The 14,410-nt window shown below is 37.3% G+C and overlaps 1 protein-coding gene across 3 annotated transcripts in view; it reads left to right on the top strand.

Annotated features, from left to right (window-relative positions):
- The first annotated feature begins 2,294 nt into the window (after window positions 1–2,294).
- DTWD2 (DTW domain containing 2) overlaps window positions 2,295–14,410 on the top strand; it is a 916,318-nt gene continuing 904,202 nt past the window's right edge. The window contains exon 1 of one of the 3 annotated variants that reach the window (XM_053701584.1): window positions 2,295–2,395. Coding sequence is in view for 1 of the 3 variants with exons in the window: in XM_053701582.1 (XP_053557557.1) it covers window positions 2,366–2,399 (34 nt within the window). In the remaining 2 variants the exon portion in view is untranslated. Of the gene's footprint in view, window positions 2,400–2,833; window positions 3,001–14,410 lie in introns of those variants that run through there. The other 2 variants (XM_053701582.1, XM_053701583.1) reach the window with 2 other exon arrangements.

Here is a 14,410-nt window from a genome sequence, read left to right as displayed (position 1 = left end):
AGTATACCACTTCTATAATTCCCTGCTGAACCTTATTAATCTATGGAGTTGTTTGCATAATAACATTTGGTTCTATATTTGCATGTAGCTTGCAAACGTGATAAATGATTGTGAATTGCACTGCATACAGCTATAATATTTGAAGAGCATATGCTATTTTATAAAAGTCATGGTATTGCATACTAACATTCTATTAAAAGGCATAGGAACTAAAACATTTTTTTTAGTTCTGAATCCTGTGTGTTTTGTTCCAGTGAACATATATGAATAGCACTATATTAATTTAATGTTGCAAAGCATTGACTGTCTGTTGGTTTGGGAAGTTTATAGATTAATAGCTGTATGTAGCATTAAACATACAGCCATTCTGTCATGGATATATGGATATATAAAATATAATAATACATTGCTCATAAGTCTGATAAGGACAATAACATGCACCACAATAAAGAAATGATGTCTGTTTCAGTACAGGAGCATTTTTTTATTTGTCTCTTTTTTAGATACAACTGAACAAAATGACTTTATAAGTCCATTTGATAACATATGATACAGCCAGTGTTTTCCTATCTCTACATTACTCTGGGCAATGTTTGAAAAAGTTTAGTTATAAAGGTAGCATTTCCCTCAGATAACTCTGACTAATAATAGTGTGTTTATATAATATCATCATACAGATAACTGACTAATAATAGTGTGTTTATATCATATCATCATACAGATAACTGCTTATGTGCATAGCAATAGTTTATTAGCTGCTATGTCCATGCTCTCTTTTTGAAGGAGCAACAGACATCCCCCCATCAACAAGTCTTCCCCCATTAGTAGAAGGTCAGCTTCGTTGCTGGCTCCAGGTGACAGTTAGTAAAATCCTCTGGACTATCCCAAAGCCCCCCATCTCTGTACTTGTACTTATTTTGTCACTATTTTAACAACTAATGAAACTTTTAAAAAATACGTTATTATCAGACTAATCTGTTCTGTGAATCCATCATTCTATCTAGCATTTGTTTAGTGTTTAATGTCCCTTTAAAGGGACAGTAATAGTAAATAATTTACCTTAAAGGGACAGTAAAGTAAAAATTAAACTTTAATGATTCAGATAGGGTATGCAATTTTAAACAACTTTCCAAGTTACTTCTATTATCAAACTTGCTTTGTTCTCTTGGTATCCTTTGTTGAAGACTAAAGCCAGGTAGGCTAATAGGAGCTTAGGGGTGTGCACATATCTATAGCAGTCTATGGCAGCAGTATGTATGTATGTAATGGGGGATGTCCTTTTTGCCGCCACAAACAAGGATCAAGGCTTAAAGGGACATTCCAGTTAAAATTGAAATGCACATAGATGAATTACACTGTTGAACAGAAACATATTTGCAATATACATGTATTGGCAAAAATGCTTCTAGTAAAGGTTATCACTGTTTTAATGTTAGTATTTTTCTCTGCATGTCCATGTGAAGCATAGCTGGATATTCTCAGTGCGCCAGCATTTTAAAAACTGCAGCTGCTCAGAACGCCAGTCGGGCTTGTATCATGTCAGCAATTAACAGATTGAGTCATTACCAGATAGTACAAGTACCTTAGGCTCTTTGAGCAAGTGCTGTGTTTAAAATGCTGGTGCACGGTGCTTAAATAGACTTTTGAAACAGCTATAGCTTTTATTAGACGTATTTTTGCTAATACATGTATAGTACAAACATGCTTTTATTCAAAACTGAAATGCATCCATGTGGATTCCTATTTAGGCTGGTATGTCTCTTTAACTGCATCTAGATCTGGGAATGTTAGAATATTCACTGATATAAATAAAATAGCAGTGAGAAGGTTAATTATATTGCATGGCATTAACAATGTGACAGCTGCAAATTCTTCTTGCTGCATGCATCCTATGGGAGAAGCAAGTTCTCAATGTATACTTTAAGGGGTTCTCATTGGGTAAGCTTGGCACGTCATCGGGCCTGTGGTCATCGTGGCCCTGAGGGGTGTGGCCCCCGCTGCGGCAGGCGTCCCTTATTTTTCTGTATTGAAGGTGGCAACCCTAATATATACACACACACACACACATAGATTATATGAATAATACAATAATAAGAGGAATGTGACAATAAAAATATATTAGGCACATCTTTTTGTTACTTATTTTTAATTAGCTATATCTGACAGTTGTTATTTTTACTAGTGAATGATTGTGGCAGATAACTGTTACATTATTATTATTGCCTGCAGTCTCACAGAGAGCAGGACGCATTGAGCAAAGAACAGCTCCGCCCACATAAACTCCAGCTATTTGACACAGATCAGATCAGGCATAGATCATCTCTAATAACCTCGTAGCTGCCGAAAAGGGTGCAGCCTGAGCCCAATGCGCAGAAAAATGTTACACTTCTCTCCGGTAGGTAAGGGGCTAAAGAGCATTTCAGCTTGGAGCACATGGGTATTTCTCAGCACTGAAAACAGTTTATTAAAAACCAAAACATTCCACCTACAAAGCTAGCCCTGCACACCACCAGGATATCAATATCTAACAAAGCGGGTGTCACCTTGTGAGTTGATAGATATGTGATATGTATTTTTGGGCTAGTAGGGAAAGATATTCACCTTAATAATATACATACTATATAATATTAAGAAGCTATCTAACTATACCACCTTAAGAATTGATGAAGTGAGGCGGTGACATCAGGGGCTGTATTCACAGCAAGGACAATGATAGGGCTAGGCATTTCCTTCTTAGAAAGCCCATGTGGGAAGGCAAAATACGTAGGGGATTTTTTTGTGAATAACGGCTGTGATTGGGTGAGATACTATTACCGGAAGTTGATCTCTTTGTTGCTCGTGTCTGTATTAGCCGTGTTGCATGGTGCACAGTGTGTGGCTATGAGATATTATAAGCACCAATAATGCTAATATCTTGGACTGGGCTTTATCAGTACCGGAGCTTCCCAGGACCAACTGGTTTATGAAGATAAGCCATTTTTTTTTAAAAAATTGAATATTGTAAGTGTGTTTTATAAGCTTGCATTTATCAATGAAGGTAGAAGTTAGTCATGAGTGGTGTTTAGGCTGAGCTGTCAGGTCTCACTAGAAGTCTGTGTGACACTCTATAAGGGCAGGGTTTAGCATTCTACATTTTTTTTTCTCGGCCATACGGTATTACTTTACTTTAAATAAATTGGATTATCAAATGTGGGCCACTAACAATATAGCAGTGTTTGTGTCTCCAGACACAAAAAGGGGAGACATATTTGTGGTGTAAAATCCCTGTTTCCCCATTGACTTTTCCAGCCATTTACATACCTGCTCTGCTCACCTAGATACATGGTATGAAACCCTCAGCCTATATATTTGTATTTTAGCAGCTTTTTATACATGTGTAACTGTACTTTTTACAGAGGGGTATGCCTTTTATACTTACATTTAAAGGGACAGTCTAGTCAAAATTAAAATTCCTTGACTGGGATAGGGCATGTCATTTGAAACAGCTTTCCAATTTACTTTTATAATCAAATTTGCTTTCTTCTCTTGGTATTCTTAGTTGAAAGCTAAACCTTGATAGGATCATATGCTTATTTCTAAGCCCTTGAAGGCCTCTTCTTATCTGAATGCATTGACAGTTTTCACAGCTATAGGGTGTTAGTTCATGTGTGTCATATAGATAACATTGTGCTCATGCCTGTGGAGTTACTTATGAGAGGGCAATGATTGGCTAAAATGCAAGTCTGTCAAAAGAACTGAAATAAGGAGGCAGTCTGCAAAGGCTTAGATGTAAGGTAATAATGGAGGTAAAAATTATATTAAAATAACCTTGCTGGTTATGCAAAACTGGGGAATGGGTAATAAAGGAATTTAATCAATAAAAATTTGTTAGTAGACTCCCTTTAAATGGACAGTCAAGTCCCAAAAAAGTTTTCATGATTCAGATAGGGCATGTAATTTTAAACAATTTTCCAATTTACTTTTATCTGCAATTTTGCTTTGTTCTCTTGGTATTCTTAGTTGAAAGCTAAACCTAAGAGGTTCATATGCTAATGTCTTAGACCTTGAAGGCCGCCTCTAATCTAAATGCATTTTGATTGTTTTTCACCACTAGAGGGCATTAGTTCATGTATTTCATATAGATAACATTGAGCTCATGCACATGAATTTACCATGGAGACAGCTCTGATTGGCTAAACTGCAAGTCTGTCAAAAGAACTGAAATAAGGGGGCAGTCTGCTGAGGCTTAGATACAAGGTAATTACAGAGGTAAAACGTGTATAATTATAACTGTGTTGATTATGCAAAACTGGGGAATTGGTAAATAAGGGATTATCTATCTTTTTAAACAATAAAAATTCTGGTGTTGACTGTTCCTTTAAAACTGCGTGTATTTTGTGTGTGTAAGCCAATTTAAGACTGTGACACATGTTCCTTTATGCATGTGTGCACTGTGTATCGCTAAAACAGTGTGATGTGAGGTCTTCCTTTAAGACTGTGTGATGTGAGCTATTCCTTTAACCCCTGTAGCTACCAATCAAAAACCAGCATCTGCTATCCAGATGCTGAACCAAAAATGGGCTGGCTCCTAAACTTACATCCCTGCTTTTCAAATAAAGATACCAAGAGAACTAAGAAAATTTGATAATCAAAGTAAATTAGAAAGTTGTTTAAAATTACATACTCTATCTGAATCATGAATAAACAAATCTGGGTTTCATATCCATTTAAGACTGTGTGATTGTGGTGTGAGTTATCCCATTAAATGCTGTGTGTATGCCATTCTCTTTAAAGGGGCAGTCAACACCAGAATATTTGTTGTTTTTAAAAAAAAAAAAAAAAAAAAAAGATAACCCCTTTATTACCCATTCCCCAGTTTTGCATAACTAACACGGTTATAATAATACACGTTTTATCTCTGTAATTACCTTTTATCGAAGCTTCTGCTGACTGCCCCCTTATTTCCATTCTTTTGACAGACTTGCATTTTAGCCAATCAGTGCTCACTCCTAGGTCAGTTCACATGCATGAGCTCAATGTTATTTATATGAAACACATGTACTAATGCCCTCTAGTGGTTAAAATGCATTCAGATTAGAGGCAGTCTTCAAGTTCTAAGAAATTGGCATATAAACCTCCTAGGTTTAGCTTTCAACTAAGAATACCTATAGGAAAAAAAAGCAAAATTGGTGATAAAAGTAAATTGGGAAGTTGTTTAAAATTATATGGCCTATTTAAATCATGAACATTTTTTTTTGGACTTGACTGTCCCTTTAAGGCTGTATGCATCAATAAGACTGTGTGTCTATCCCTTAAAGACTGTGCATAATTAATTTTGTTCCTTTAACAATGTGTGCCCGGAAAGGGGGGGGGGAGGAGGGTGCCTGTACCATAAGACTGTGTGTGTGAGATGTAAGTTGTCCTTTTAAAGGCTGTGTCAATTGTGTGTGTGTGTGTGTGTGCACACATCTGTCCCTTTAAGATTGACTGCCCGTTTAAGGGTGTATGCATTTTGTGTGCTAATTTGTGACTTTGAAAGTGTGCAAGGTTGTGTGTGTGTATTATTTGTCCCTTTAAGACTCTGAGTGTAGTATAAGGTGCCCCCGTAAAGGTTATATGGGTTATAAGTGCTTTAAAGTAAAGGTAAACTTTGATGACTGAAAGCCCGGTTTTTAAAAATACTATTAAAAACAGGGGCACTTTCATTCATCAAAGTTTAGAAAGCAGACATTTTGTTTAAACACTTACCTTTCTTCTTTTCACAGCCATAGCAGCTTCCCCTACTGGAGATCCTCTCCACACATCAGCAATGACTAATCTGGCTTCCTCCAATCATGGCATGGCCTCAGGCAATGACTCCCCTGGGGGGAAAGCCGTGATTGGAGGCAACCAAGTTTACCTTCACTTTAAGACTGTGAGCATGTGATGAGTTATACCTTAAGGCTGTGCTATGTGAACATATAATTATATAATATTATACTGTTGTTACTAGCAAGGTCACTTTAATTAAAGGGACATGAAATCCATTTTTTTTCTTTCATGATTCAAACAGAACATACATTTAAAATATACCTCTCATCATATTTGCTTCATTCTCATGGTATCTTTTTTTGTTTAAAAGTATATCTTTTATTGTTTAAAATTGTATGATCTATCTGCATCATTAAAAGTTTAATTTTGACATTTCTATCCCTTTAAGGAACTGGAAACCCCAACATTTTCATTCAGAATTCAGATATAACATCCAATTTTAAACAACTTAAACATTTACTTTTATTATAAAATATTATTAATTCTCTTGCTATCCTTTGATGAAGGGACAGCATTGCACTACTGGCAGCTAGCTGAACACATCTAGTTAGCCAATCACAAGAGATAAATGTATGCAGGCACCAATCACCAGCTAGTTTCCACTAGTGTAGGATATATGCATATTCATTTTCAACAATGGATACAAAGAGAAAAAAGCACATTTGAAAATAGAAGTGATTTTAAAAGTGTCTTAAAATGACGTGCTCTATCTGATTCTTTCAAGTTTAATTTTGACTTTCCTATACCTTTTAAAGGGACATAATACTCATATGCTAAATCACTTTTAAATGATGCAGTATAACTGTAAAAAGCTGACAGGAAAATATCACCTGAGCATCTCTATGTAAAAAAGGAAGATATTTTACCTCACAATTTCCTCAGCTCAGCAGAGTAAGTTCTGTGTAAAAAGTTATACTCAGCTGCTGGTAAAAAAAAAATAAAGAAATGAACAGCAGCCAATCGGCATCAACAGTGCTGAGGTCATGAACTCTTTTACTGTGATCGCATGAGATTTCATAGTAAACTTCCTTAACGACTCATGTCATACAGGGTACGTCTCACACAACCTGGTCTTAAAAGACCAGCGACGTACCCTGTACGACATTAGGGGTTTAAAGCGTCTGGAAGCGATCCTGCTTGCTTCCAGCCGCTTTCCGGTTATTGCAGTGATGCCTCGACATCGAGGCATCCTGCAATAACACCCTTTGGCCATCCGATGCAGAGAGAGCCACTCTGTGGCCCTCTCTGCACCGGACATCGATGGCCGGTATCGTTGGTGGGTGGGAGCCTGTGTGGGAGGCGGGTGGCGGCCATCGATGATGATCGGTGATGTGGAGGGGGGCGTGCACGCACGGGAGGGCAGGGGCGGGCGCGTGCACGGGGAGGGAGCGGGTTGGAACCGCTACACTACAGAAAAAGTTGTAATACAAATTAAAAAAAAAGGATAAAAAAGTTAAAAAAAAAAAAAGATCAGGCAGGTGGTGGGGGTTGGTCTGTGGGGGGGGGGGGAAAGCTACACTACAGAAACAAAAAACATAAAAACTACTTTTTTTTTGCAAACTGGGTACTGGCAGACAGCTGCCAGTACCCAAGATGGCCCCCAATAAGGCAGATGGGGAGGGTTAGAGAGCTGTTTTTGGGGGGGGGGGGATCAGGGAGGTTTGGGGCTAAGGGGGGATGCTACACCACAGCATATGTAAATATGCTAAAAAAAATTTAAAAAAATTTAAAAACCTTTTATTTTAGTACTGGCAGACTTTAAAAGGTAAGTGTTTAAACAAAATGGCTGCTTTCTAAACTATGATGAATGAAAGTGCCCCTGTTTTTAATAGTATTTTTAAAAACCGGGCTTTCATTCATCAAAGTTTACCTTTACTTTAAAGCACTTATAACCCATATAACCTTTAAGGGGGCACCTTATACTACACTCAGAGTCTTAAAGGGACAAATAATACGCACACAACCTTGCACACTTTCAAAGTCACAAATTAGCACACAAAATGCATACACCCTTAAACGGGCAGTCAATCTTAAAGGGACAGATGTGTGCACACACACACAATTGACACAGCCTTTAAAAGGGCAACTTACATCTCACACACAGACACACACAGTCTTATGGTACAGGCACCCTCCCCCCCCCCTTCCCAGGCACACATTGTTAAAGGAACAAAATTAATTATGCACATTTTTTAAGGGATAGACACACAGTCTTATTGATGCAGACTTTCTTTTAGTACTTGCAGACTTTGCAACAATGAATAACACTGCTACAAGCAATATTGCAAAATGCTGCTGCCATAGAGAACCAAAGACACTTGCACACCCCTGAGCTAGGTTTACTATTCAACTAAAGATAAACCAAGAGAACAATGCAAATTTGATAAAAGAAGTACATTGGGAAGTTGTTTAAAATTACATGTTCTACATCTAAATCATGAAAGTTTATTTTCTACTTTACTGTCCCTTTAAAATTAAATTTCTCAGTCGAATAACATAAAAAAACTAGATTTAGAAAATTGTATTACTCATATAAACAGAATTGGTATTGTTATACAAACTGAAATAATTTAAAAATTCGAAGTATAATGTTCAAAAGTACTATAAATCAGTATTTTTAAAAAAATACTTAACACATAACTACATTTATATATATATATATATATTTAAACAAAAAGATGTATTGACTAATACAAATAGGTTTCAAATGTTTTTGTATCATGTCATATTAAGAGAGTAATCTTACAGCCAAATTACCGCTAATAATCACCACATTACCCCTTCAGCTTGGGGTGTCTGGCATCACTCTTTTTTGACTGTATTTGTGAAGGTAAAGCAAAAACTCAGACGGAGGAGGCCTAGTGCTGCGGCACACAATAGGCAGCGTCACCCCCTTGGGCAACCGAGGTACTCTGCAGGAGCTGGACAGAACAATATACTTAGTTGCACTTTCCTGTTAGCATCGCAAGCCTTTTAAAGTCATAAACTACCAATTACTCACGGTAACCAGATACCACAACCCACGGCAAATTACAACCAAGATGGCCACTACAGAAGACCCAATCTCCAAGACATCTTCAACAATGAGCATTGGCAGAGAATCGAAGCATTCTATTTACACCTCATTGAAAAAGCACCCCATAACTCATGAATAATACAATTTCCAGCAAAGGACACGGAGGAAAGTCAAGAGCAAAACTCTGTAGAAGAGTTCCACCAACAAAAAGAGCACGGAGAAGTCATCACCATGCCTACAACCAACCTGCTGCTTGATACAATGGTGCTGGAGACACCGGACGAATCACAGTTCACAACACAGGGGAGGAAAGATCCAATGGCTGCTCTTGCCATCGACGGCACAGCGATTGAACCTCTGCAACCACCAAAATACTTTGGTGGTAAAACTAGCAGGGTTTCGGGGTGGGGATCCCCAGGAAGCTAAAGCCAAAAGACAAACATCGCATAAGCCAGAGGCCTTGCTCGATAACAGCCACAGCCACCGCCCATTGAAATCTCAACTTAAGTATAGGTACCTCCAAATGTCGAATGACTCTAGAGGTCTGACCGACACATATAAGAAGGGACCTCCTTGTTCTGAGAACATTAATATGTTATTACTAGGCCTTCCGGCCCCCATCATTTGCTCAAATCCTTGGGGTTACTAGGACAACGGAGAGACACTAAGAGCAACTAAAGTATCACCCATAAAATCCACTGTATACCTAAAGTGTGTAAGTCCTTATCTGCTACAGGGCACTACATTTTTTGGGCAAAACATCTCACTCTTACAACCAAAATCTTGGAGATAAAGGACTGTCCACAAAATGGCGCCATTGTTATTTAACAACCAGAAAAATGAGTATAGAGATTTTATTAACATGTTACCTAGTTTGCCATTTTGAATACCTTATTTTAGTATGTTTTTAACGTTCCAATGCAGTACTATAACTCTAGACCATGTATTGTGATGTTAGACTCCACATCCCTGTATGAATGTACTATTAACGATTTGACAAGTGATATAGAAATACTTCATGTAATGCCAACATCATTTTTTTTTTTTTACAACTTCCTTATTTTAATACTAGGATTTCCTTTGGGGGTTAATGGGGGACCCCATTGGGAACCACTTTTACAAAGGATTACAAATCCATTGTATCAGTGATTCCAAACGTAACGCTGATGCCACTACGACATTTCCTTTGCGGCCAGGGCTGTGGGAAGGATAAAAGTGAGAAATATTACATATAGATCATGGGGTACTATACTTTTATAAAATGACTACATGTCATCCAAGTGTATATATATTCTATTACTACAACTACTCACATACAAATCATCTTACAGTGGAAAACAGAAATAAGGCTTAAAACATATATTACAATCGCACTGTTGCTATAAGTATGTTTCAATCAGTTGCATATTATTGGTTTGCTCTGTTTTTGTATCGGCATCTAAATAACTTGTATGACTTTATCATCTCAATATTAATCTACTTTTGGATGTAGTTTTTCTTTAGTTTTCTATTTTGTTTCAAATGACCCCTGGACTCAGATAAGAACATTTCAATTGGTCCAAGAGTGACCTACTTTGCTGACTTGAAGGGACATAAAACCCAATTTTTTTTCTTTCATGATTAAGATAGAGCATACAATTTTAAACAACTTTCCAATTTACTTCTGTTATCAAATTTTCTTCGTTTTCTTGTTGTCCTTTGTTGAAAAGCTGAGATGTAAGCTCATGATTGTGCACGTGTCCACAACACTATGTGGCAGCTGTTTTGCAACAATGTTATACATTAGCAAGAGCACTAGATGGCAGCACTATTTCCTGTCATGTGGTGCTTCAGGCATGTGCACGCTACCTACCTAGGTATCTCTTCTACAAAGAATAACATGAGAACTAAACAAATTTGATAATAGTAGTAAATTGGAAACTTTTAAAAAATTGTATTCTCTATCTAAATAATGAAAGAATGTTTTTGGGTTTACTGTCCCTTTAAGGAGTAAAAAATAAAAATGAGGACCATAACCTACTCTGTACACTCCTGTCAAGAAATGATGTGAATATCTGTCATAATGTATGCCTTTTGTCCCCAATAAAAAATTAAAAACAAAAAACAAAAAAACAAAACAAAACAATGAGAAACATTTTAGACACATAATAAAAATCCTCCTCAGTGAAGACCTAAATATAAATGAAAAGAGGGACAAATGGCTTTCTGTAGGTTATGTGAAATCACCAGATATGCAAGTTAATGCATTCTATAAAATATTATTAGAAATTATCAGGTCTGTTTTTTTTTCTGTATTAGGTTTTATGGAGAAAACACTGAAATTATGTTTAAACTTGTATGTTCTTTCTAAAGCATGTTAGAAAAAAATGAGGTTTCATGTCCCTTTAATGTTTTAAAGAGTTAAAGTAAATGTCAATTTTGATGCTAAAGTGCCCGGTTTTTAAAAATTCGATGAAAAACAGGGGCACTTTAATTCTTCAAAATTTACATTTCACTCCTGTTGTGAAAAAAACTTACCTTTTAATCTTCACAGCAGCTCCAGCTTCCTCTGGTCGGCGCAAGCCATTTCTGATGTCAGAAATGATGGATAGGTCATCCTCCAATCACGGCTTCCCCCCGGGGGAATCAGTGTCTGTTTCAACGCCGTGATTGGAGGAAGCCGGATTCCTCGTTTTAGACCCAGAAAGAGGCTTTGCAACAGGTGGAGGAAGCTGGAGCTGCTGTCAAGATTAAAAGTTTTTTTTTTCCACAACAGGAGTGAAATGTAAATTTTGATGAATTAAAGTGCCCCTGTTTATAATCAAATTTTTAAAAACCGGGCAATTTAGCATCAAAATTTACATTCACTTTAAATATATGTTCTATTTTATTTATTGTTTGTCTTGCCATAAACTAGTTTAAGCGTGTAACTAAGAATAACTTTGCAGTTTTTCTTTAGAATTTAATGACACTTTTAAAACCCTTTTACATAATAATACATATGCGGTTAACTGCATGACAAAGATTTTTTATGTTCATAATTGATCAGTTTACTAGGTATTTATTTTTGAGTTTAACGGGCCTTTAAAGGGACACTGAACCCAGTTTTTTTCTTTTGTGATTCAGATAGAGCATGCAATTTTAAGCAATTTTCTAATTTACTCCTATTATCAATTTTTCTTCTTTCATTTGCTATCTTTATTTGAAAAAGAAGGCATCTAAGTTTCTTTTTTTGGTTCAGACTCTGGACAGCACTTTTTTTATTGGTGGATGAATTTATCAACCAATCAGCAAGAATAACCCAGGTTATTCACCAAAAAGGGGCATCTAAACTTACATTCTTGCATTTCAAATAAAGATACCAAGAAAATGAAGAAAATTTGATACTAGGAGTAAATTAGAAAGTTGCTTAAAATTGCATGCTCTATCTGAATCATGAAAGAAAAAATTTGGGTTCAGTGTCCCTTTAAATGTTCCTTTTTGGAGGGGCGGAGCTTGACGCTCAACAGAGATGGCGGCGAATTAGAGGAGCTCCGCTAACCACTGCTAAATAAATGACCACAGAGGGCAAACAACTGGCCACAAACAAGTGTGGAAGCTTATGAAGGCACACTGATTGATCGGAGAAGGAAGGCAGCGACTCCGAAAGTGAGACATAGAGGCAATCTGTAAATAGACAGAAGATCATGCGGAGACATCCGCCATCTTGACCACGAGGTCTAACAGCTAACGGAGCCGACGGACCCTGAAAAACAACTAGAAACTCGCATAGGAGTTCAACAATTCAGTGGTACTTAGTGACGGACCCTCACCTGGCAGCCAAGTAAACGACACTAAAGAAAGCGGTCAATGTAAAAGTCGGGAGGCTGCAAAGAAAACCTTCAACACAGACCGGAAGGCTGATGCAGGGAACAAGCTGAGCGAACACGAGCAGAGACATGTAAGGTGAGGGGAAAAGTCACCCGGCCATACTATCAACCACTCAGATGTAAACGGAGGTTTGAGGGACCATGACAATGGGGCCAACACTCTACATAACTTAATAAACATACAACCAAGGCCCGAGATACAGAAAGGGGAGTAATATGTCGGCTAAATGAATAAGCTGCAAATGCTCTGATGCACTCCTGATAAAGCGATCAAAAATAGGGGATATTATTTTGATTTATTGTGTTGCTGTGACTGAACATATAAATTAATAAAAATCACCCAACCCAAAGCATCACACCAACATTAGAAGGAGACGATGCTGCTAACTCAGGGCTATGATGAAAATAACAGCAAAACAAAGAGGGAAATATAATGACTGACAGCAGCTGCAAAGCAATATGAATGTATGGGGATTTTTTTCTTTTTGTTATTGTCTGCAATAACTGTTAACAAGATCACTTATATTCTGGTAGAAGAAGTCTAATCACTCCACGCATTTATCCTCAATAATAAGGGACTATACAAGATTGAATGGTTATGTATAAATCGATATTTTCTATGAAATAACCTATGCTTGCGTGGTTTTGAACACTCACAGCTACTATGACAGCCAGAAAACAAACTAAATCCTCTCAGGGAACTAAAACACCAGCAGCTGCCTTGTTCTTTAAACCTCATAAAGAGAAAATGTTAGAATCCACAGTCAATGCTGCAGAGGAAGATATAGACTCTGATTCAGATTCACAGATGCAAGAAGATGACTCTATCCCTGTAACAAAAGCAGACCTGAGAACCCTTGTCTCTAAAAAAGACATTAATAAAAACTTTGAGAAACTTTGGGATAAATTTGATGCATTCCAGAATACAGTAACTAGCAGTTTAACTGAAATAAAACAAGATGTCACAGAACTGGGTTCTAGAGTAATGGCCCTAGAAGAAGCTGAAACCTCAGTAACAGAGGATCTTACTAATGTTACCCAACAGATATCTGCACAACAGCAAGAGATCAACGATTTACAGGACAAATTAGAAGATCTTGAAAACAGAAGCCGCAGATGCAATCTGCGTTTAAAAGGAATCCCAGAATCTATCTCAACAGAGGAACTAAATATCTATCTATTCCAGCTCTTTCAAGCTATTACAGGTGACACAGAGGAGGGAAAATTCCAACTGGAAAGAGCACACAGAGCACTACGAGCCAAACCAAAGGGAGAAGCTCCACCAAGAGATGTAGTAGTTAAATTCACTAGATTTCCAGAAAAAGAAGAAGTCCTGACAGCAGCACGGAAGAACCCCACATTCAAATTTCAAGGATCGGTGATCCAATTCTACCAAGATCTATGTCTCAAGACACTGCAGCGAAGAAGCTATCTAAGACCTCTTACATCACTATTAAGGAAACACCAGATCAGATATAGATGGGGGTTCCCTTTTAACCTACACATCGCACACAATGGTAAAGCATTGAACCTCAGAGAACCATCAGAGATACCAATGATTTGTAATAAACTCAATTTGGAAACTCCTGAACTACCACAAACAGAGCAGACAGAAGACAGACCACAGCCATCCACTGGTTTGAACCAGTCGCAAAGACAAAAATGGACAAGGGTTGCAAAGAAAAAAGCTAAGACATGACGCTCTGATACAAAACACAAACATGAGAGTTCACGAATCCAAGAAGTAATAGATGAC

Source organism: Bombina bombina, chromosome 2 (assembly GCF_027579735.1).
Source record: "Bombina bombina isolate aBomBom1 chromosome 2, aBomBom1.pri, whole genome shotgun sequence".
Taxonomy (NCBI): domain Eukaryota; kingdom Metazoa; phylum Chordata; class Amphibia; order Anura; family Bombinatoridae; genus Bombina; species Bombina bombina.
This window is presented reverse-complemented; position numbering and strand designations above follow the sequence as displayed.